Source organism: Accipiter gentilis, chromosome 16 (assembly GCF_929443795.1).
Source record: "Accipiter gentilis chromosome 16, bAccGen1.1, whole genome shotgun sequence".
In the NCBI taxonomy this organism is placed as follows: Eukaryota; Metazoa; Chordata; class Aves; order Accipitriformes; family Accipitridae; genus Astur; species Astur gentilis.
The window spans coordinates 231,065-254,190 of NC_064895.1; the positions used below are offsets into that span (position 1 = coordinate 231,065).

General features: G+C 55.7%; 2 protein-coding genes across 25 annotated transcripts in view; both read left to right on the top strand.

The window, feature by feature from the left end:
- The window catches only part of R3HDM2 (R3H domain containing 2), a 60,248-nt gene extending 43,866 nt beyond the window's left edge, over positions 1-16,382 (top strand). For 5 of the 22 annotated variants that reach the window (XM_049819616.1, XM_049819611.1, XM_049819612.1 and 2 more), the window contains 15 exons: positions 582-613; positions 711-764; positions 3,189-3,421; positions 6,196-6,401; positions 8,529-8,618; positions 9,270-9,512; positions 10,128-10,254; positions 10,676-10,911; positions 11,287-11,441; positions 11,771-11,871; positions 12,641-12,810; positions 12,995-13,139; positions 13,227-13,327; positions 13,860-13,944; positions 15,594-16,326. In XM_049819616.1, coding sequence (XP_049675573.1) covers positions 582-613; positions 711-764; positions 3,189-3,421; positions 6,196-6,401; positions 8,529-8,618; positions 9,270-9,512; positions 10,128-10,254; positions 10,676-10,911; positions 11,287-11,441; positions 11,771-11,871; positions 12,641-12,810; positions 12,995-13,139; positions 13,227-13,327; positions 13,860-13,944; positions 15,594-15,937 — 2,322 coding nt within the window. In that variant the 3' untranslated portion in view covers positions 15,938-16,326. Of the gene's footprint in view, positions 1-581; positions 614-710; positions 765-3,188; positions 3,422-6,195; positions 6,402-8,528; positions 8,619-9,269; positions 9,513-10,127; positions 10,255-10,675; positions 10,912-11,286; positions 11,442-11,770; positions 11,872-12,640; positions 12,811-12,994; positions 13,140-13,226; positions 13,328-13,859; positions 13,945-15,593 lie in introns of all 22 variants that reach the window. The other 17 variants (XM_049819603.1, XM_049819610.1, XM_049819617.1 and 14 more) reach the window with 13 other exon arrangements.
- A 160-nt stretch (positions 16,383-16,542) lies between these two features.
- Positions 16,543-22,159, top strand: STAC3 (SH3 and cysteine rich domain 3). 3 transcript variants are annotated; one of them, XM_049819626.1, is made up of 13 exons: positions 16,543-16,828; positions 17,006-17,503; positions 18,306-18,372; positions 18,787-19,045; positions 19,195-19,292; positions 19,586-19,661; positions 19,742-19,839; positions 19,967-20,033; positions 20,331-20,380; positions 20,523-20,626; positions 21,140-21,191; positions 21,418-21,555; positions 21,844-22,159. In XM_049819626.1, the coding sequence occupies exons 1-13, from the start codon at positions 16,662-16,664 to the stop codon at positions 21,940-21,942; spliced, it is 1,773 nt and encodes a 590-aa protein (XP_049675583.1). In that variant the 5' UTR covers positions 16,543-16,661; the 3' UTR covers positions 21,943-22,159. The 3 variants fall into 3 exon arrangements, with proteins under 3 accessions (XP_049675583.1, XP_049675584.1, XP_049675585.1); XM_049819627.1 differs by having other exon boundaries at positions 19,745-19,839; XM_049819628.1 differs by having other exon boundaries at positions 17,115-17,503; positions 18,784-19,045.
- Positions 22,160-23,126: the final 967 nt, after the last annotated feature.

Below are 23,126 nucleotides of genomic sequence, written 5' to 3' on the forward strand. Positions count from 1 at the left end.
CTGCCTATCGTCCTGGACTAGAACAGGTGCTGTCCCATGTTAGCACAACACTGGGTGGGCATGTGCTTACCCTTGCTCTGTGTTCATGGGCTGAGCCAGTGCTTTGCATCTGACTTCCAGAGGCAGGGGTGACTATCACAGAGTGGGCTGGGCTGGCTTTGAGCCCTCTGCCTTTTTTTTGTGGCTCTGATGATTGTGCCTGCATTTAGCAGATAAGGACCCTTGAATGTCTGGCCTCAGTTGTTCCATTGACAAAGCTACCATCAAAGCTGACTGAAAGCAATGAAGGAGGGAGTTGAGGACTCAAGATTTGCAAACTCTTGAGAGATCTCAGGGTCACAGGTATCAGGAAAGGTTCTTAATGGGCCTGGATGGAGAGCCAAATGGGACTGGTGGGCAGAAGGCTCAGCAAGACTCCTGAGCAACCAAGTAACTGGTGCACAATTCAAGCTATGTCGGAGTCCCATACTGTTAGTGCTTTGCTCCTTTTTGCTTTGAAATTGCCTCGGCTTGTTGCTTTCAAAGTTACTAAGTCTCCCTTTTCTTTCCTTCCCATCTCCATGTCTTTTCCGTGCTTCCAGACTGGCCAGAATGGATATCTCACCGACAGCAGGTTAGTACTGTTTAGCAGGCAATGTCTGTATCTCTGGCTTTCTCTATGAGGACTGCACGACTCTATAATGATGCTTTTTTCTGATGTTAACCGACAGACTCTCCAAAGAAGGCTTTTCTTCTAGTTCTCACAAACGGAGGCAGATTTTTAGGTATCTCTGTGTGACTTACTTTGTACATTGTCCTGCTGAGTAAGTTTGCCCCATGCATGGCTGCTTGTGAAGTTATTGAAGTTGTATTTTTTGCAACATCAATTTCCAAGTCCTTTTTTGCTGATTCATTGATTAAAATGGAGGGGTGGAAGGTGGGAATGGCAGCGAGGAATGGAGAAGTGGAGGATTCCAGCAGTTTTCAAACCATTCCTCCTCTTGTTTCCCAAAACAATAGGAAAGTCCCTGCCCTTACAGTGACAGGATCAGCATCCAGATAAGGTGGGGTTGTCCCTAATCCCTGATTATAAAGGCTGGATTACTTAATGGTGGCAATGAAATGTCTCTGGCTTCCATTTCAACCAGACTATGCTGCAGAGGGCACTGGGAACATGTCTGAGCAGCGTTTTCTTATAAAGTAGTTTTCCTGTGGATGAAAGGGCTGGAAAGATGAAGTTAGACTGACAAGTCACCTTGCACAGACCCCTGCTGCAGGAGGCTGCTGAAGGTATGAGGATAAAGAACAGGATGAAAATGGAAAGACCCTTAAGCCTGCTGTCCTCTCGTTTAGTAGCCAAGCTCTAGAGATGAAGCATCTCTGTGTATGAACAGGACAGGAGGATCTAAGCAAGCATAGGGAAAGCTTTGCCCCTTTCAGTCCGTCGCATGGCTCAGGCTGTCCTTGGAGAGACACTGTCGTGGAAAATCAAGTGTCCTTAGCACAGTTACAGGGACTGTGTCCTGGAGTCTGCGCATGGCAGTGGTGTTCAAGGCAAGGGGTATAGTTTTCAGATCAGCCATGGAGCTGCAGGAGAACTTGCCCAGCAAGTGGCAAAAAAACCCATTGCTGGTGTGATTGCAGCTTTAGGAGGTGAACTGCAGGTGCGGCTGCACTAGGAGCTTTTCTGACTGTTGTGCCCGGTCCCTAAAGAGCTTGGTTAACCTGCTGCCTTTGTTTTGTGGTTCCCATAGTGGGGAGAAGGAGGATGTGTGGGCCTTGGGACCATTTTTGAGCACTGAACAGAGATAGACAAGCCCTTGAAGAGATTGGGGTTCCCTCAGCTATGGTGCTGGAGATGATGTCTCTGAACTCCAGAGACTTACCACCCTCAAAGCCTGGCATTCAGAGCAATGCAGCTGTCTGTTTCACTCACTTGGAAGTCCTGTATTAATGCTGCTGAAGCACAAATCTGATTGCAGAGAGCTCTCTGCTGGTGGGATGCACTTGGAAACAGGCTGTAGTAAGGCTAATGGAGAGAAAGGCATGGCTGAAGCTGCTAGGGCAGTGCTCTTGCAGAGCAAGGGTGTGGTAGCAGGCCTGGAGTTTGGAGAGCATTCATAGAAAAAGCAGAACCATTAAGCTGCTGGGTTAGCAGAAATCAGCTTGAGAGGGGTCTGGGTTCTTGGGGAACTGGAGTTTGCAGCTGGGTCAGAACAGAGGCCATGATGCGCCCCTTCCCCACACACATCCCCAGGAGCAGCCTTCAGAGTTTAGGTTGGAGAGGGCCCAAGAGCTTGACAGTGGTGCCTGTTAGATCAACTGTAATTTTGGATTTGAGGCTGCATAGTCCAATTTCTTCATCTCTTTAGGGATATAACCATTGTACTGGTTTTCCAAGAGACGTATTTTTTTTGGTTCTCACATGCTCCCAGCAGCCCAGAATATCACCTCAGAAGTTCCTTCCAAGCCTATCTTGTCCCGTCCACAACTGCGTGGAGCTGCTGCCAGGCTCAGCCTGCAGCTTTATATGAGCATCTCTTCCAGTGTTGCCTTCCTCACCATTCCTCCCCAGTGAAGGCCCAGGAACCCATTACTGTGCTTATGATCCTTAGCTGGGCTGATAAACCAGGCTCACTGCTTGGGATGTTTTGCTGACTCCAAAAAGCCCTGCTGTGGCCAGACCTGGCCTGGGGCTAAGGGAGGATGATCAGTGGGAGCACAGCTCCGAGCATAGCAATATCCCAGGATGTAGCTGTTCGAGCATAGCAATATCCCAGGATGTAGCTGTTCCAGCTGGGCAGAAAGCCTTACCAGGGCTGGTATGGAAAGTGGTCTCGCAAGATCTCGATCAGCCTTGTCTTAAGGCCTCTGTTAAAACCTTCCTGTTCTGAGACAAGGAGGGCTTTAGCAAGGGATCATGCTCTGGCCCTCCTGGCATCTCTTCCAGGCTGGGATCTAGCTAGGGAAAAAGGCCAGGAGCCAGCTGTCAACACATGCCAAGGAAGATCAGCAGTGTCTGGGTCTTCACAGTGCATGCCCAAGAAAGCTGTGACCCAGGGTATTTGTTTGCTGTCAGATCCCTGTACAAAGTGCCAACATGCTGTGTCACAGAGCCAGCTGCTGACTGGGCTCACCACCCCGGTGTGCAGGTCCTGCTGCTGCCCCTTTCTGCTGGAGGTGCGGTCTAACTCCTCTGGTTTCTGCAGGGGCAACCGGGACAGTTTGAACCGGGCCTCAGGCAGCCGCCAGAGCAGCACAGAGAGCGAGATAAAGTCACTGGAGCCTCGTCCATGGAGCAGCACAGATTCAGATGGCTCCATCCGCAACCTGCGACCACCTGTTACCAAAGCCAGCAGCTTCAGTGGCATCTCCATCCTGACACGGGGGGACAGCATTGGGAGTAGCAAAGGCAGCACTGCCAGCAGAACGTCCCGGGCAGGTACTGTACTGTTTCCCCTGCACACCTTCTGCCAAAGGGCACTTAGCAGACAGTCTTTGGGTTGGGGAGCTGGGGTTCACGATGCTCTGGTCAGTGAATCTGGTTAAAATGGGACATGGGTTGGCATCATCTGAATGTGTTCAGTACCTAGGCTGGGATATGCCAGTTCGTTCATCATCTACTTTTTCAATACTCGCCACCAGATCTTCCTTCCCTCTAGCAGAGTTATCTCAGACAACGGACATTTTTTAGTCCCATACCCTGGAACTCAAGCTATCAATTTTCTGTTGTTTTCTCTCCCCTGCTGTGCTGCAAGTTATGTGCCATTCCTTTCTGCTCCCCAGAATCCCTTACAGCCCTAAGGACGTATGGTCAGGGTAAACCACCTGGCACTTTTCCTTCCTTTCCAACAAAGGAGGTCCAGGGAAGGATGTCACCAATTAGTCTATCTCATCAGACACAGTCTATCTCATCAGACAAAGACTACGTTAATTGGTATCTGCCTACGATGTTCTCTCAAAATGATTCACTGTACTCCTGAGAGCAAACATAACAGCAGGGAGCTGGGCCTGCAGCTCTTCAAGAGCTGTTGAATACAGCTCAAGTTTCAGGAGCACCAAAGGGAATTAGGATCACAAGTCTCTTTGCCTTCTTCAGATCAGTTCTTCCTTTTCCACCTAGGTAATACAAAGGGTAGCCCATGCACGGAGAATGTTACTGTGGGGCATCGCTGGTAGTCTGTTACTGACAACAGCTTCCTGAGAGGATGTGTGCTGCACTTGGCAGGGCACCAGCCCTTCTGCCAGTGGGGAGCAGAGTCCTTTATTTTCAATGGACTGCTTGTGAAAGGCATTTGTGGAAGAGGCAGCACAGGTCTTTGCTCTCAGTTTAATGGTCCAGTGATAACTAAGGCACCGTATAGTAGCTGGGTACAATTGCTATGCAATATCAATGAGCAAAATCCAGTGTTGTCTCACTGTCTAGCTTCCTCCATTCTCACTGGTAGGCAGCAGGTCGCCAAATGCTTGAGAACTGTCATTTTACTGGGGAGGGGAGGCAGATTGGTGCTTGTGGGTGATTAGACTGCTCCACAAGAATCCTTTCAAATAAAAGGGATGGATCTAAAAGCCAGTCGGGCTGCTGTTCTAGCACCCAGGCTGGCTTTGAAAACTACACATTAATCTTGCAGTTTGAAGGTGGCTGTGTCATCTCTTGGGACCCTGTTTCCATTGTGCTCAGGGCTGCACTTACTTTGATTATTGCAGCCACCTCTGGGACTGATTCATCAACTGATGGGAGCAGTTATTTGAAGATCTGTCCCAGCCATGTGCAAAGCAGAGCAAGCGAGAATCTGTTTTTTTGCTCTTTCTGTATTTTTCCTCCAGGTCTCCCCTGGGAACAGAAGCCAATTGCTCTCCAGGCTTTACATAATGGGGAGTGATTAGAAATGTCTTGGTGGGGGAAGAGCAAAGGAATTTTCACTTGGGGGAAAAAAACCCACCACCCTCCATATCCTCATGTTTATTCTTTGGGGGAGGAAGAACCTAGGACTCTGGGGCTCTTTTCCCATCTCAGCATTCAACCCCTGCCCAACTGACAGCAAAATATTTCCTTCTTTGCACCATGTGGCTGAAGATACAGACCTCCTTAGCAGAATGCCTGAAGATTCGCTGTTGAAATGCAGTAGATCAGAGGCAGAATGAGTTAAATAGCAGCTGCTGGGCATCAAGCAATAGTTTCACAGCCCTTTTATTTCTGGAAGACTGCAATACAGAGGAGAGCACTTCCCAGCTGGGAGCCCTGCAGCATGTATTGCACTCCTTCCTAACAATTTTTCCTACCATGGGAAGGAATTGCTTTCAGCCTGCCACCCCTAGCCTTTTACTGAAAAGATGTGTGTGTGCTGAGTCTATGTGGCCATAAAATAGGATTCCCTCACCCCCCTCTCTGTTCTGGGCAAGTACTTGAACAAATCATGATGATGTATTAGTGTCAGAGCAAGGGCCTTGCCTAGCTGCAGAACTGAGCTGTGACTGGGAACAGCTCTCCAGCTTCTTTCCACAGACTGGTTTATGGTACTGAGCTGACATGAGTGTATCTGGCAGCTCCCTCTTCTTGTAATCTCTGCCTCATTCTGGGGTAGAGAGCCCTCCACCAGGCAGGTGCTGCTGTTAACAGCCAGACTGCTCTTCCCAGCAGAAGGCCCATGGCATTTATAGAAGGCCCTGACTTGTGCCTGGTGCTTTCCAGACAAGACAGAGGGTACATCCCTCCAAAGAATCAGTTGCAAAGGTTTACACAAACAGCAGCTACCTGAGAGCTGTGGGTGGGGACCACTGTGTAGGCTGTCCACTGGGAGTGAGGGTGCTAGCTTAGGGTCAGGGAAGAGAGCACGCTCTTGAGAATAACAGCTGTACAACTTGTGGCCATAGTCTGGAACAAGAATTGCATCCCAGTCTTCCCTGTGTGGGGCAGGGCATGCATGGGTCAGGGGGAGAAGAAGGTGCCATGACCCAGCTGTGGAGGGTCAGTATGCATACATGGACATGGAGAGGAGAGACGTACAATCACCTGGAGTCCTGAGGGTGTCAGCACCCTGGTTTGCTGTGAAGCAGAGACAGGCTTGTGCCTTAGCCTGCAGCCTGCTCACCCTGGCCCCTGTGGAGCTCCCATGTGGACAGCAGAGAATGCAGTCTGCCTGCAGTATAGGAGGTAGTGACAGGATCTACCCCCCCTGCCCTCCTCATCAATGAATTGATGTTTTTCTCTCCCAGGTTCCAACCCTGCCATGCCTTTCTCTGTTCAAGGTTTGGTACTAGGCACCCCTGAAGCATGCAGCCAATCCCCTTCCTCACAGCCCAGCCGTGGCCTCCTACCCTGCACAACCCAGCAGCCTCAACCACAGCCACCCCAACAGCCACCACCACAGCCCCAAGGACTTCCACCTGCAGCCCAGCAGCAGCCAGCTATGATATCCCAGGTGAGTGGCTGCACAGTATCCAGGGCTCAGTAAGCTCCTTGGGCTCATGGGTGGGAGGTAGAAACAGAGCCAGCATACACTCAGGGTGCTCTGGACTCACACTTGCCCAGCGGGTTTTGGGTGTCATCGCACTTGCTGCCTGTTAGGGAGTGACAGTCCCTCTGCACTATTGGCAGAGAGCAGGAGAAGGTTGGGGGCCATGCTGTGCCTGAATATGATGCTCTGTGACATCTCAACTTGCCAACCTCTCTGTATCTGCTCAAGCCAGCAGCCCTCCTGGCAAGGGATCTGTAGCCCTTTGCTGAGTGGCAGGGTTATGTTCTAGAACCAGTTGCCCTCATGGTGAGGGACTGTCACAAATGGTAGTTGGGTTTGAGCTCCCCAGTGCTGAAATCCCATGGCTGGTCACCTGATGTCCTGGGGAGAGGCAGACCTGGAACTTAGCCTGGGTGTATTCTCCAGGCCCTCCCTGAGTTAAACCCAAGTGATGTTCCACAGCCTGCAGGGCTATTTCTGAGGATGGAGCCCTCTGGAAAGCACTTTGTGGCAGTCTCTCCTACATACTTTGTTCTGCTCCTGAGGCTGTAAAAAAATCACAGCACAAGAGCTGCCCCTGCATCACTGCAGGACTGGTGAAGGGGTGGGAGCCAGCCCTGGTGGGCAATTTTGGAGAGCAAAGCTGCCTGCTGTTCAGTGGGTGCAGAACTGGGCGGTATGCATGGGAAGTATCCTCAGTACCTTCCCATCCTGCCCTATTCAGAGCAGCTTGTCAGTGGTGGACCTCAGCCTGCCTACGAGTTTTATAGGGATCCTTTCTGGTGCATCATCTTGTACTTTCCATGTCTCCTACTGCAAGTTACACTGGAGGTTTTCAAGATGCAACTGGACAGGGAGGGTGCTAGATAATCTTATCTAGGCTTCCTTTCCCATGAAAGGTTGGACCAGATGATCTTCTGAGGTCCCTTCCAACATTGGCTGTTTCATGATTCTAAGTGTTTTCAGTGGGCTGGGATGGGAGGAGGAAACAAGCCTCCTCAAATAGCTTTTATTGCAGATAACATGAACAGCTCCTTAGTGTCTGTTGCTGTCTGTATGAGGATGGAGGGAGCTTGCAGTTCTTGGGCCCTGGACTGGCTCCAGGGTTCTGGATCTGTTTGCAGAGGATGCTGAGACTCGAGGGAAGCATCTCAGCTCTACAGATGAGGTGCCTTCCTGAGGTAGCCAGGGTCCAGTGCTAACGCTAGTAGGAGTGTCTGTCTGGAGCAGTAGCGTGGCATGGGACAGAGCACAGTGACCTGGGTGGGAGGTTTGAACGCACAGCAGGCTTCTGGAGCTTGTGCAGCATCACTGGGTCTTGCTGGGAGTTTTATTTTGTATATTCTACTGTTTGGCTGTTCTAGTGGTTTAGGTCCTGGAAAAACTTTTTTCATGTGTTTGGCTGTTGGTGAAAGGTCCGAAAATGCACTGTCCCCCATGTGCGTGCACTTTCTGTTTCACCAAAGGTCAAATCAAATGTTCAAAAAACCAATCCAGTGCTGACCATTACAGGTTTGGTGCCCAAAGCACAGTGTGTGGTGCCTGAGTTAGGTGTTGTCATAAACAGGCATTAGCAGGTCCTCCCAGTGACAAAGTGAGAGGGGCCCCTACAGAAGGCAAGAGTGAAGAAAAGCCGTTGCCAGCAGGAAAGGCCAAGAAGCACTGCAGAGGGAGCTGGGAGTCAGAGCCACACACAAGTGGGCAGTGGAGTGGGAGAGACACAAAGGTTGTGCTGAGGGGGAAGTGGCTCTCCTGCTGCTGTTGGCCATAGCTGGCCTTTGTGATCTTGTGTCACCATTCCACTGTTCATGCCAGGCAAGAGCTGCTTTGCGGACATGGTCAGCCTTCCTAGCTTCCACAAAGCAACTGGCCAGGTTGTGTGTCTTCACAGAGAGATCAATGCTCCCCCATTATAGTCTCCATGCTTTCCAACCCTCTGCAATGCCCCCCTCTGTGTGTTTGCAATTGGCTCAGTTGACTAACCTTGTTGTTCCTTCTTTCTCTCCTTCCTCCTATCCTTCCTCCCCCCCACCCCCCATTCCTTTTCCTACCCGAATCTCTCTCCTCCACTCCCTTCTCTGCTGGTCTTAGCCGGTCCCAGCGCTGCAGCCTGTTCAGTATTCTCCAAGCTCCTGCCCCCAAGTCCTCTTGCCAGTCTCTCCACCCCAGCAGTACAACTTGGTATAAACCCCATTTCCTCTTCTGCACTGTCTCTGTTGTACTCATGTGCTGTGTTTGTGTTGTATGAGCTTTTGCTAATCAGGTATGTCGTGAACACTGCACCCAGTGGGTTTGGGATTTATGGAGGCTCTGCGCTGCAGTGGGGTCAAGGCAGTGGGATGCCTGAGGCTGTGGGACCCACCAGGGCCAGGCACTGCTGGAGTGGCTGATCTTGGAAAGACCCCAGGGAATAGCAAGTGCTAAGCCCAGAGCTCCACCAGGAAGCAACACTTGTGTCCAGCACTGGAGTTCAGGGGCCATGGCTGCCCTGTGGTCTCAGTCAGCTCCTGTGTTGTCTCTGCCGGGTCTTTCAGGAATGGCACGCCCCATGAGACATGGTCTCTGGGCTGGGGCAACCCCTGCCTGTGTGGGGCCCCACATGTCACCAGTGTCCACTGAGCATTGAGGCCCCCCCAGCAGCTCGCATGCCCCTACCCTCTGTCCTGCAGAATGCTCTTGGTCTGTGGCTCATTTCTGGGGACCTTTCTTGGGTGAACTCCTCCACACAGAGTAGGGAGAAGGGCTCTGCAATCTACTTGGCAGAGCTGTGTCCTACATGCTGTTGTCCTACATGCTGTCCTCCTCCATCCTTCCCACTTATCCCCAATGCAGGCCGACGAACTCAGCAACCCCTTTGGGCAGATCAGCCTCAGCCGACAGGGCTCTACAGAAGCAACGGATCCTTCCTCTGCTATGTTCCAGTCATCCCTCATCTCCCAGCATCCTCAGCAGACAGGATTCATCATGGCAACCCCTGGGCAGCCCATTTCCACCTCCAACTATTCCGCCTCAGGGCACACGGCCCCCACACAGCAGGTGCTGCAGCCCCAGGGCTACATTCAGCCTCCCCAGCAAGTAAGGACATGTGCAAGCCTGGAGGGGATGTGCACCTCGGCCCAAAGCTGTCAGGCAAGGGGCTGCTGGGGAGCAATCCAGAGAACAGTTCCTTGAGAGTGGTTCCCCTCTTTTTCTGCTGCTCATTTGTGATGGATCAATACACAGGGTCCAAGCTCCAGGTCGGCACGCACCCTTGCTAGGCATAGCATAATCTCTGCCCCCTTGTCCCTCTGATCTCACAGGACACTTATCTGGGGACCCCTCTGGCAATTCCTGCCTCATAGTGTTGGGGGAGGGACAGTGACCAGATTCAGGGCTGACACCTCTAAGCTGTCTTCGGGGTCCTGCAGGGCTTTATGACCTCTAGGATTGATTCCCTGAGCTGTGATGAGAATTGTGCCTACTGTGCTCTTGCACTACTGCGCTGGGAAAGGCTTGGATATGGAGGTTGGGAGGAGTGGGAAGGGTCTGCGGTTCCCTGAGGAGCTATCATCTGGCCAGAGCCAAAACCCTGGTCGGTTTCCTTCGGCAGAAACCAGGCCAGATGAGAGAGAAAACTGGTCCTGGGGGACCAGTTTTCTTGGTCCCACTCCCTCTTGTGTTCTCATCACCATGTTTTCTTGATTCTGATAGATTCAGGTTTCTTACTACTCTCCTGGGCAGTACCCGAATTCCAGCCAGCAATACCGATCTCTCAGTCACCCAGTGGCCTACAGCTCCCAGCGCACTCAGCAGCTCCCCCAGCAGTCCCAGCAGCCTGGTAAGGGGGTGTAGAAGCGGGGAGGGGGCATGTTTCCCTTTCCTGACACTCTTGTTGGCTCTTAAGGATCTCCCATGCGTTGTTTGGGGCCAGGCTGCTCTTCCCTGTCTCCCACTCTTTGCCAGACTTGCAGACTATAGAGTGCCTCTTGACTGTGCAAAGGAAAGTTGCAATTCAGCCTGGCTGCAAAGGCTGTTTTAGTCTTTTCCCTCCCTCTCAGCATGTAGCATGCACTGAGGTGCTGCAAGGTGGATTTAAAGCCAGGAGCTTCCTTAAGGTCTTTTTACATCTGCCGTAAGCGAAGCCCTTTTCTTACTCTTTAGCAAGAGGTGGGGGCAAAGCAGGATTTGAGCCCTTATATGCCAAAATCTCAGGCTGTGGCCAGCTGGGAAGCTGCTCCATTTAAGCTGTGTTCTGACAGGTTTACAGCCAATGATGTCCAACCAGCAGCAAACATACCAAGGTGTAATGGGAGTGCAGCAGGCGCAGCCCCCTGGGCTCCTCAACAGCCAGAGGAACAGCATGGGGGGCCAGATGCAGAGTATGATGGGAGTGCAGCAGGCGCAGCCCCCTGGCCTTCTCAGCAGCCAGAGGAGCAATATGGGGAGCCAGATGCAAGGCCTGATGGTCCAGTACACTCCACTGCCTTCGTACCAGGTAGGCATCGGTTGCTTTTCAACGAGGGGCTGCTGGGGAGGTGGCCTCAGCTTGTACAGGCCTTGCAGGAAGCACCCTGTTCTTGTGTCTGAGTGATGGGGCTAAAGGTGGAGACTTACGCTGAGAAAGTAGTGCATGCTTGCCAGCTTGGGGAGGGCACATCCACATTTGAATCTGTGTGGGACATGTCTTGAGAAGGAGGGCTGGGAGGCCTGCCCTTGCCTGGGCAAGATTGCTCTGGGCTACAGTAGACAACCATCTGGCATCTCTTCTACCTTGTACGGGCCTCGCTGGTGTCTCTCTGGGGCCAGTTCTCCCTGCTCCTGCTCTGTGTTACTGTCATTCCATAGGGCTGGTTCTTTCCTCCCTGCACAGGTTCCTGTGGCCAATGAGTCCCAGAGTGTGGTCCAGCAGCCCTTCCAGCAGCCAGTGCTTGTACCAGCCAGCCAGTCTGTTCAAGGGGGGCTTCAGACTGGAGGGGTACCCATCTACTACAGCGTCATCCCAACTGCCCAGCAGAACGGCACCAGGTAAAGCCTGTGTATCTCTGACCAGCCTTGGGGAGAAAGGGGTCCCACTGCCCTACTGAAAGGGCATAGCATCCTACTCATGCAGCTAGAGGAGGTGGCTGGGCACCGTGGATGCTGGTCATCTCTTGAGCTTGCCCAGTCCTAGCTGCCGTGGTCAGCGTTTCCTGGACACAGCTGTCCTGCAGCGTGCAGTGCTTCCTGTGCTTCTCCAGAGGCAGCTGTGTTTCCAGCCATCTCGAGTACTGAGGGAGCTGGTGGTTGCCTGCACAGACGGGCAGGCTGTTTCTCCCCATCCCCAGCGCCTCACCAGAGCACTCTCTGCTTCACAGCCCTTCGGTGGGGTTTCTTCAGCCACCCGGCTCTGAACAGTATCAGATGCCACAGTCTCCATCACCCTGCAGCCCACCACAGATGCAGCAGCAGTATTCAGGTGAGAGGGGCCACCGGTCAGGGCTGCCACTGATTCTGCACAGATTGGATCAGGTTTTGTAGGGGTTGCGGCAAACGGAGCTGCCAATTCACAGCCAAGTCTGGCAGCTTCTGTGCAATGGGTTTGCTTAGTCTGACCCATCCCACGGCCTACTGGGAATTATCAGGGTGTGGCATAGTGATTTTGCTCCCCTGGTATCTCCTTGCCATGGTGGGCAGGCAGGGTAGGAGCAGGCAGAGGGAGCTGCCGTGGGCTGCGGACTCCCTCTGCTGGCAACGCGGCTTAGTGTCACCGGGGCAGCTCACGGGACTGGGGAGCACCGTGGGCGAGAAGAGCATCGGGATTCCTGCATCCCGTCCCAGCTGCAGGGAAGTGAGCTGCGGCCTGGTGAGTTGGTGCAAGAACTGGTACCGGGATACTCAAGCTCTGTGCCCAGCTCTGTGATTACATCTTTTGCCTGAAGTTTTGCTGTGATGCTTAGAGAGGTCACCCGAGTCACCTTCAACTTGTCCCCTCTGCTCACATTTCTCCCGGATTAAAAGTCATCACTCTCTGATGTAAGCTGTGATATCAGAGAGAGATCCCGACTGGGTCTTGGTGGGGCCTTTCTTCAGTCCACCTGGGCAGGCAGGAGTGGCAGAGGAGAGAGTACGGAGAGGGTGTTATAGGGAAGAGTGCAAAGTTGCACAGGCAGGCTGCCTCTTGTCCCACAGCAAGCAGCAGCAGTGTGCAGAGCCCGGGCAATATTGCTGCTGTCATCTCTCCCCAGGGGTGTCTCCATCAGGTCCTGGTGTGGTTGTGATGCAGCTGAATGTACCCAATGGCCCCCAGGCCCCCCAGAATCCCCCTGTGGTGCAGTGGAGCCACTGTAAGTACTACAGCCTGGACCAGCGGGGGCAGAAGCCAGGAGACCTGTACAACCCAGACACCAGTGCTCAGGTATTGAGAGGACTGGGAAGAAGGCGGCTCATCTTTTGAGACCAGCCTGGCGGGAGAGAGAGGACCCCAGCATATGTGCTGTCTGGATGGGCTGGGAGGTGGGAGTGGGGTCTTCCCATGGTAGTGAGACAGGCGTGGGACTGGTCACAAGCACTGGATCTGTCTAACGCTCTCCCTCCCCTAGGCCAGCACCCAGCTGAACAGCCCCATCACATCCCCCACCCAATCCCCGACGCCGTCTCCTGTCACCAACCTCAACAGTGTCTGCACGGGGCTAAGCCCCCTCCCTGTCCTCACACAGTTCCCCCGGCCCATGGGCCCCGCACAAGGTAAGAGGAAGGAGTGGGGACAGCACAGATCTGGGTCTTTCCTGAGATTTCTTCAGACCTCTTCAAGCATTTGCTTCCTTTTTGCAGGCGATGGGCGCTACTCATTGCTGGGCCAGCCGCTGCAGTATAATCTGTCTATCTGTCCCCCACCACTGCTCCACAGCCAGCCCAACTACAATGCACACCAGGTAAAATTGGGCCAAACCCCCATCCACCCACACTTTCACTGTCCCGGGAGCAGAGCAAGACTGTCCCCCTCCTCTCCCCCTAGACGACCCCTCTCTGCACAGGGCCCAGGAGTAATTAAGAAGTGAGTTTGACACTCTGCTCTGTGCTGGGACACCCCTTGATTAGATAGCAGGCTGCCTATCCCACGCTCTCGCTATTCATCTGGCAGAGCTGCTGTTGTAAGTGGATTTCCCTAGAGTCTGGCACTGGGCTAAAACTTCATCCTGCTCCCAGCTTTGCCCAGAAGCAATGTCAGCCCCAAGTCCTTTGAGTGTCCTGGAACTGTGGCTGTCCCTTGATCTCATCTAACTTACCCAAGCGTGTCACCTCAAAGGTGTCAGGGGGTGTGAGGTTCTTCCAGGTGTTTTCATTCCCCTTCAAAGCCATGGCCTCGTCAAGTTTGGTCTTTGCCCCAACTCCCAGGATGCTCTATGGGCACTATGAGGCCACCGTGTCTCCTCAGGTGACACACTGCCATTTTTATTCTTTAAGGGGCAGACTGGAATGAAACATGGAAACCGGAGCAAGAGGCAGGCCCTCAAGTCAGCATCCACTGACCTTGGGACAAGTGATGTAGGCAAGTGACCCTCCTCGAGCAGTTCCCCCTTTGTCCTCTGACTAGTCCCCACTGCATGGGCATGGCTGGCATTGGCAGAGACTCCAGATGCCATCTTTGCCCACACCAGCATCCCACAGAACCCATTGCTGGGGGTGGTTGTGGAGAGCAGTTCCTGCCTGCCACCACCTCCTCCACACACACAAACACAGACCCCCTGCAGCCACATGAGGCCTGGCTTGGGGGTGGGTACAGCAGAGCCAGTCCCAGTCAGCTGTGCCCATTGGGAGGTAGGAGGACAGGGGTTGCTCGGGAACCCAGTAAGCACTGCCTGCACTAAGCAAAGCTTGTAAGGAGGAGTGGGAAGAAATTGTTGGGAGAGTTGGTGATGAGTACCAGGACACCTGGGCTCTATTACTGCCTCTATGGGGGTTGAAATGATGGAGTGGGTGGAGCTGGCAGAACTCCTGGGATTTTATTCCTCTTTGTCAGCAGAAAGTGAGTATCCAGACCCCTGAGATCCTGTTCCCACCATTGCCCTCCCAAGTGACCCTTCCCTCTCATGCTTCCATTTCCCAGTGGGGCCAGGAGCTGCAGAGCCCTCATCTTTATAAAGGGCTTTGGGATCTTCCAGGGGTGCCTGTGAGGGCTGAAATCCCCAGTGGATCATTTGTCTCCAAAGGGGAAGGGACTCTCTGTACCTTGTCCTGGGGGGTCGCCACTTGGTCATCAGGGAGGGAAGGAGAGGCACATGTCTGGCTTGTCCCCACAGCAATACAAGACTGGCTAGTTGGGTATGAGCCAGACAGTCTGGAAGGGAAGCAGTCTTCACTGGCTCTCTGGAGGCTTCAGACTTGTCCCCCGTGTCATCTCCATGTCACCACCAATAACAGCAGCTGGTTGCAGGGGTCCTTTAAGAGCTGCTTGCTGGAGAGCTGCCCCCCTCCTTGCAGCTGGCATGTTTATTACATGCCACGTTAATATTAGCAAAGAATCCATTCAGCCAGTTCTCTGCTAAGCCCAAAAGCCAGGGCTGGAGCCAGGAGGCAGCAGAAGTGGTTGGGTACCACAGACCAGAGGCAAAAGTGTTGGCATGACACTGGCCTGGCACACAAGAGGATCCTCCTTGTGGGTGAAGCACACAGGGCAGTGTCGCATTCAGGATCCACACATGTCAACATCCTTCATGGGTGCAGCCTGTCTTTCTCCCTTCCAGGGACAGAGGGCAGGAGAGCTGGGTTAGCTCCCAATCCTGTTACCCAAGGATCAGGGTAAGGAGAACAGGGCAGAGCACCTGGGAAAGCCCTAACCAAAAAGCAAAGGAAGCAAGGAGGACTTGGTGTTGCTGGAGCCCTGGGCAAATGGGAAATACCAGTCTCCACTTAAAGCAGGCCATGTGGGGACCAGGATGTGGGTATCGGAAAGGATCGGGATGGGGTACTGTAGGGAGCAAAATGGTAGGGGCAGTTTGTGGGGGGAAGAAGTAACTGGCTTTAAAAAATACATTCCTAATGTGGGGGCAGCTTAGCAAAGCGCTGCTTTCATGGGCAAAGTAGAGGTGACTGCTCCAACCCCAGAGCTGGTGAGGAGCCCACACATCAGCTCTCGCTGTGCAGTTGCCACCCAAGAATCAGATGCTGCTGCTGACACGTGCCATCTTTCCACTGCAGTGTTGGGTCGAGTGTTGGAGGTAACAGACCTGCCAGAGGGCATCACACGGACAGAGGCTGACAAACTCTTCACCCAGCTCGCCATGGCTGGTGCCAAAATCCAGTGGCTCAAAGAGACTCAGGGGCGCCGTGTAGACGGAGGTGGCGGGGACAACAATGGGACTCCAGAGAATGGCAGGCACAGTGACCTTGCTGCCTTATACACCATCGTGGCCGTGTTCCCCAGCCCGCTGGCTGCCCAGAATGCCTCCCTCCGCCTCAACAACTCCCTCAGCCGCTTCAAGCTGCGTGTGGCCAAAAAGAACTACGACTTGCGGGTGCTGGAGCGTGCCAGCTCACAGTAGGGCTCACGCATGGGCACAGAGCACACTGGACTGCGGGCACTTCCCTCTGCCTTCTCTTTTCCTTTCTGCCCTCCCTTCCTCTTGCCCTCCTTCCTGGATATATTTATATGGACATAATTAAGAGATAAGAAATTGATTTTTTTTTTTATTATTATTATTATTTTTTGAGTGATGCCCATGCCCGCCCACCTTACCCTGTGTATATTGTTTTGTTAAGCACTGTGTTGAACCGCACATACAGGTGTTGATTGGTATGTTCACTGCACATTTTATTTAATCTGATTATTATTTGGGGGGTATTTTTGGTTTTATTTTATTTGGGGGGTTGTTTTTAAATATAAAAAGAAAACTTGTCCATCACTTTAACGCTGCTTTCCCGTTCTCTGCCAGTACCAGTACTAGGGGCTGTCTGTGCTGCCTCTTCAGGGTGAGATGACAGCCAGGGAGCAGAAGGGGCACTCACAGAAGGATGCATTCCTGCCCAGGTCCTGCCCCCATGCTTGGCATGTACAAGGGCTGCGAGCTTATGGCTTGACAAGGCTGCGAGCTGAGACTGGGAGAGGAGCGCCGAGCACTTTGACCTGGGGCTGGTCCCCCCCATCAGATATTCATAGCCTCTTTTCCCAGCTGCTGGCCTCATGCAGCTGTGCAATGGCAAGAACGGGGTCTCAGGGTGTCCCCAGCTATATCCCCTGCCAGGAGGCAACCTATTTCTCCTGATTACATGGGAGCATCAGCCCTTGAGCTGATAGGTGCGGGTATGGCTGTGTCCTCCTGCCCTGTGGGTACAGAAGTTGGGCTGGCACTACCCTCACCATGGCATTGCACACAGCAGCTGGAGCCTCTTGCAGCATCTGGATGCTACTTTCAAGAGCAGGTGCAATTGGAGAGGTAAGAGCTGCCTGGAAGGGGTGGGCTGCAACCCCAGGCTTGGTGCAAACTCCTGCCCCACTGCCACCCACAGCCTGGCAGGTACATAGGTCCAGGGACTCTGGCACTGGGGTGCCTGTCCAGCTCCAGGGACCTGGCACCCACTGCAGGACAGCATGACAGTGATGGGGTCCCCAGTTCTCTCTTTCAGTGGAGACCAGACCATCAGGATTTGCTGCCAGAGGGTATGGGGCAGCTGCCCCACGAGAGACCCCACTGCTGCCACTCTTTCCTTTTCCCCTCCCAGCTGCAGGGGCCTCAAATGCAAGCGCAAAGGAGACATCATGGCTGGAGAACTTGGTGTGCCCCTGCTCTGCTGCTGCCCCATGCCAGGGGGTGGGTGGGCCTCTGGCACGCCCAGCAACCCACTAACGCAAATAGCCAGTGGCTCCTCTCCACCCCACTCCCCTCCTGGCTCGTGCATGGGCTCCAATTTCTCAGCGTCAGCCTCCGCCAGCGCTCAGCTGTCCATTCCCCTCTGGGCTGTCACTCCCGCTCTCCACGGGGACTGGGGCGGCTGCCCCCCTCCCTGCGCACCCAGCACAGAGGGCTGGGGGCTCTGCAGGCAACAGGATCCCCAACGTCGGCCACCCTTTCCAGGGATTTTCATCGCAGGACAAGAGCTCCAAACGCGGCGTAAGTGTGTTTCTGTGCGCGGCTCCCCCTCATTGTGGCCGCTGACCCCCATGGGCCCGTGCTCCACCCACATTTCTGCAAGACCCCAGGGGTCTCCGCTTCTGCGGCACCCCTTGCCCCAGGACTCCCCAGCCCACATCGCTGTTTCCCTGATGGTCATCCTAGTCGGTTTCCATGGGGGCATGGGGGGGCCTCCTGTTAGGTTTCACCAAAAATAGTCATGTCTGGGTAGGACTGTGGGGATGGTTGACAGTCAAAGGTGGAATCAGGCAGGTTTGGGGGATGCAGGAGCAGATCCTGCCCCTGTGGTAGCATGGGGCTTCTGTGGAGAAGAAAGCAGGGCTGCGTGGTGATGCCAGACAGTGTTTATAGGCATGCTTGTCCTAGGGGGCCAAGAGTGGCGCTATTTGCAGTTTAATTGTGCGATGGAGATGTCTAGACAGAGTAGACGCCCTAGATGTGTGCAGGTAGCCCAGCGTCTGGCTCGCAGCACTGGGCACCATGTCCACCAAGCAAGCAGCAGTGCTGCGCACGCTGGGCTAGGAGCCTGCCGCTCTCCAGCCTGCGCAGCAGGGCCCACTGGGTACCCCCGGGGCCCCGGGACGTCCCCGCAGCAGAACCGGCCCTTGCTGGGGCAGGAGCTGCAGGCAGGGTGGCAGGAGGTGGTGCTGCTGGGGCAGCGGGAGACACTGGCTTGGGAGATGCTTCACATCCAGCAAGGTCTGGCTGTTTCTGCCTCCACCAGGCACCTGCAGTGGGAACAGCCCCAGCCAACGTGACGTTTCTCTTTTCCCCCTTATAGCATGACAGAGAAGGAAGTGCCAGAGCCACCAGCTTCACCTGCTTCAGGTGGGAAACCCAAGAGCCGGGTAAGTGGGTGCCCACAGGGCAGCTTGGGTCGGTGGGGGAAGCCACCTTTCTAGCATCATCTCTGCCTCAGCCGCAGGAGTCTTTGTGGGGCCAGGGATGCCTGGTGGGATACTGATCTGGCAGGGCCCTGGGTGGCCATTTCCCAGCCTGGCTTTTCCCCAGGGTGCTCACATCCACATGGTAGCCACAGTTTCTCCCTTTGTGGGGACCTCACAGAGGGTTGGGACAAGGGTCCCTGCCCTCACAGCATTTCTGCCCCAGGCTGCCTGGGGTCTCCTCCTACTTGGGGAATAAGGAGTCTCTAGGTCAGAGCAAAGGGGCAGGGAGCCAGGCACCAGCTTCCCTGGATGCCTGCCTGCCTGCCTCACCCCACCAGCCTGCCGTGTGCAATACATCCTTTCCTGCCCCAGCAGCTACAGAAACTGAAGCAACTTTTCCAGCGAAAGCCCAAGGAGGAGACAGCGCCAGAGCCGCAGCCCAATGGGGAGCTGGTCAGCCCCTCAGGGGGACCCATTTACTACATCTATGAGGAGGAGGAAGAGGAGGAGGAGGAAGAGGAGCCTGAGCCCCCTCCTGAGCCCCAGAAACTTGTCAATGACAAACCCCACAAGTTCAAAGATCATTACTTCAAAAAGCCCAAGTTCTGTGATGTTTGTGCCCGCATGATTGTCCGTGAGTCCTGAGGGTGCTGGGGCTGGGGGCCATGGTCAGGGCAAGGGCTGGGGGCCAAGGCTGGTGAGGGCTCCAGCCCAGCCGTCCTTACAGCTGCAGTGTCACATTGCCTCTCCTTTCCACCCCTCCGCCCACCCCCCCACCGCCAGTCAACAACAAATTTGGCCTGAGGTGCAAGAACTGCAAAACCAACATCCACCACCACTGCCAGTCCTACGTGGAGATGCAGCGCTGCTTTGGCAAAATCGTGAGTGTTCCCACCAGCCCTGGGCTTGGGGCACCTCCTTGCAGGGAAAACCAAAGCACTGCAGCAGGGGCGGCTGGCTCGGTCCCTGTGGGCATGACCCAGTGGCCATGACCCACCTCTCTTCCTGTCCCTGGGGTGGGGGGGGGGGGGGGACACACACCCAGGCATTGCCACCCTGCTGTGGGTGGTCACCCTGTGGGTCCCCAGCATCCACCTGCTTCCCCCTCAGCTCTCACAGGAGAGCCCAGAGGTCTGGGTGATGGTTGATTCTCTGACCTCCTCTTTTTTTCCAGCCCCCAGGGTTTCGCCGGGCATACAGCTCGCCTCTCTACAGTGACCAGCAATACGCCTGTGTCAAGGAGCTGCTCTGTAAGTATTGTCCCCACGCCAGGGTGCCCCATCTCCTCGCGTCCTGTAGCTGAACCCATCTTGCTGTCCCTGTGTCCCAGCAGCAGCCAACAGGAGCGACCCCGTGTTTGAGACCCTGAGAACAGGTGTCATTATGGCCAACAAGGAGCGCAAAAAAGGGCAGGATGACAAGAAAAACGTGAGTGCAGTGTGAGCCTGTTGCTCCAAATGCCCAGGGTCCTGGCAGCACGGCCTGCATCCCATTGCACCCTCCACCTCCCTGCCCGCTCTGCACCCCCTGACAGCTCTCTGTCTCTGCCTTGCAGCCTTTGGCTGCTATGATGGATGAGGAACCAGAGGCCACGAAGCCAGAAGGGGGCAAAACCGAGGGTGGTGAGTGTTGCTACTGAAGCAGGGTTGGCTGCCTGTGAGGGCCAAGGAACTAGGGGGAGCTGAGCTCCAGCCATGAGCATGAGGCAGGGAGAGAGCCTGATGGGGAGACTGTACTTGGGGGGCCTACCAGAGGGGGGTTTGCCCTGCAGAAAGGGCGTTTTCAGTTCAGGTCTCCACCCTGGGGCACTCTCTGCTTTCCCTTGTTGACCTGGGCACGTGAGATCCTTGGGAGGAGGCTGGTCCCAGGGCAGGGAGGCAGCGCCAGGAGAGATGCAAGCTCCCTCCTCCCATTTCCAGGCACCTCCGAAGGGGACAAGAAGACTGAGAAGAGCCCAACAGATGACAAGGTAGCCGTCATCCTCACCCTACACCACAAAGGCCCCTGGCCTTGGAGCAGCGTGGGCAGAGGCTGCAGGGATCTCCCCGCTGGGCTCCCTGGGGCTGTGCTCAGCCTCTCTGGGGCCCTGAACCCCTCTCCTCCTTCCCCAGAACAAGAAGCCACAGCCTGGGATTCGTGGTGGCTATCTGCAGTCTCACTATTTTGTGGCACTTTATCGCTTCAAAGCCCTAGAGAAAGATGACCTGGATTTCCCGTAAGTTCCCAGCCATGTAGTGGGCACAGGGGTGATGAGGGGAAGGACGTGGTGTATCCAGCGGGGAGGGGGAGAAGTCTTCACCTCAACAATGAGACTGTCAACCAGGAGGGGTTTGTGAATGAATGAAGGCAGAAATTGGAGCCATGCTGGCTGTAGTTTGGGTTTTCTACCTGCCCCAAGAGGCTACACATTGAGCAGGGGCCCTGGCTGTCACTGAGCCAGTTCTCCCAGGTGCCAGGTTTTGGGCACAAGCCTCATTTCCAAGGCTACTGGTGTTTGTCTTCATGCGGTTCCACTGGCTTGTGCCACAGACTTGAGGCTGAGCGGCCTACATACAGGACCTGTCTGTCTGTGAGCCTATGGGCTGTCTGCATTCTTTGACCTCCCCTGACACAGGGCTCTAGGAGCTGGTGCTGTGGGAAGAGCAATTTTCCTTGCCAACCTCAGGGTCCCCCATGGCGGGGTGTCCCTCTCCCCCCCCTCACACTGAGCCCTTTCTTCCCTTCACAGGCCTGGGGAGAAGATCACGGTGGTTGATGACTCCAATGAGGAGTGGTGGCGGGTAAGGCTGGTGTCCTGCAAGCACAGAGGGGAAAGATGCAGAGCTTAAAGCAAAAGGAGAGGTCAGCTGGGAAGGCAAATTGCACTCTGAGGGTGACACAGCCCCCTAAATCTGCTGTGTCTTCATGCCAACCCACAACCTGCAAGGTGTTTGTCATGGGGAAAGCTGGGAGTCATACAGGTTGGCTCCAACCCCCACCTCGCACCCATCCACTGACTTCTTTCAGGGGAAGATTGGTGAAAAAATTGGCTACTTCCCTCCAAACTTCATCATCCGGGTACGGGCAGGCGAGCGGGTGCACAAGGTGACACGCTCCTTCGTGGGCAACCGGGAGATTGGGCAGATCACGCTCAAGAAGGATCAGGTGAGATGGCATGACATGGGCACAGCCTGTGGTCCTTCAGCCCCCACCTGTGTCTCTTCCCCAGCCTCCCTCCAGGTCCCAACTCATCACAGCTGCCCTGGTGCCCTGCTGCACCCCATAGCCGCTCTCTGCCCTGGCCTGCATTACCTTCTCCACGCTGCCCACCTCCCCCAGCCCCTTGGACAAGACCCGCTCTGCCCAGCCCCACCCCTACCCCCCCAGGGGTTGCCGCCTTCCCCCTGTTCTGTGGGGCCCTGGGAATCTCACCCGCACCCCTCTCACCCCCAGATCGTGGTGCAGAAGGGTGAGGAGGTGAACGGTTACGTGAAAGTCTACACCGGCCGTAAAGTGGGGCTCTTCCCTGTGGACTTCCTGCAGGAGATCTGAGTGTGGCAGCGTCCCAGGGCCCCCCAGCCGGGAGGACGGATGGACCCTCGCTGCAGGGAGCTGAGCCTGAGCCAGGCAGGGATGGGGATGGGGACGGGGATGGCAGGCACCCCCATCCGTGATGCCTGCAGCAATGGGGTCTCCGGTGGGGACTGTCTCTGCCCGGGCCAGAGCAGGCCAGGAGTGTGGGAGGCGTCTCTCAGGCTGATTCCCCTGCAGGGCTTTTGGTGCCTTCAGAGACACTGGGTGCAAGGAGGGGGCACCCCCAGGCTCGCTTCGGAGGCTACCCTGTCCCCCCTGCCTGAGTGGTGGGTGCTGGGTGCCTCGGCGGTGTCGGTGCAGTCCTGTCCCGTTCCTCTGGGCTGTGTAATCCTGTGTTTTAGCAATACACGTCTGCTCCCAACCCTGACCTCTCCCTGGTTTGGATTTGCTGGCAGGGGCGGGGCGGGGCTGACGGTGGGGCTGCCGTGGACCGGGCCAGGAGGCTGCATGGGTGCTTTCCCGCTTCGTGTGACAGACACCCTGTGCAGCACACGCCCGCGCCTCACGCGTGGGTGCGTGTACGACCCCCCCTCCCCAAGACGGCACCCACACCCCCGCGTAGGGCTTCCACAGCCGAAGGCCGACCGGGTCTCACCCGGGGCACGGGCGGCGTGAGGGGAAGGGGCGCGGACCGCCCCCCCCCACCCCCGAGGGGGGCCGGGTCTGCCCCTCCCTCAGCGCCGGCCGGCCCGCGCTGCCGCGCGCTGGCGCGGAGCCTGGCGGGGCCCGAATAGGGGCCGCGGGCGACAGGTGACGGGGCCCGGGGAGAGGACGAGTCCTTGGAAAGCGGAGGGGCGAGCAGCGAGCCAGGAACAGGTGCCCGGGCGGGCGGCGCGACCGGGGAGCGCCTGCCCCGGGACGGGACACCTCGCCGGTCCCGCTGCCTCCGCCGTGGGCTCAGGCCGCGGCGGGGCCGGACCGGAGGGTGGGGGGGGGGGGAGGGCAGCCCGGTGGAGGTGGCCTGCCCGTGACGTCCCGGAGCCGTGACGCTGGCGGTAACCACGGCGACGGGGGCCGGTACCGCGCGCCGACCGTCGCCATGGCGACAAGGCAGCCGTGGGCCAGGGCGGCCCGGCCCGGCGGGGGCCGCCCGATAACAGCGGGTGCCGCAGTGAGGTCGCGATCGCCGTGGAACTCGGCGG

What these genes read in the sequence shown, in the direction of transcription:
- STAC3 (XM_049819626.1), top strand. Translation starts at nt 16,662, where the DNA reads ATGGGAGCATCAGCCCTTGAGCTGATAGGTGCGGGTATGGCTGTGTCC. An exon ending in CCAATGAGGAGTGGTGGCGG is followed by an intron (nt 21,192 to 21,417) that starts GTAAGGCTGGTG and finishes GACTTCTTTCAG; the next exon opens with GGGAAGATTGGTGAAAAAAT. An exon ending in TCACGCTCAAGAAGGATCAG is followed by an intron (nt 21,556 to 21,843) that starts GTGAGATGGCAT and finishes TCTCACCCCCAG; the next exon opens with ATCGTGGTGCAGAAGGGTGA.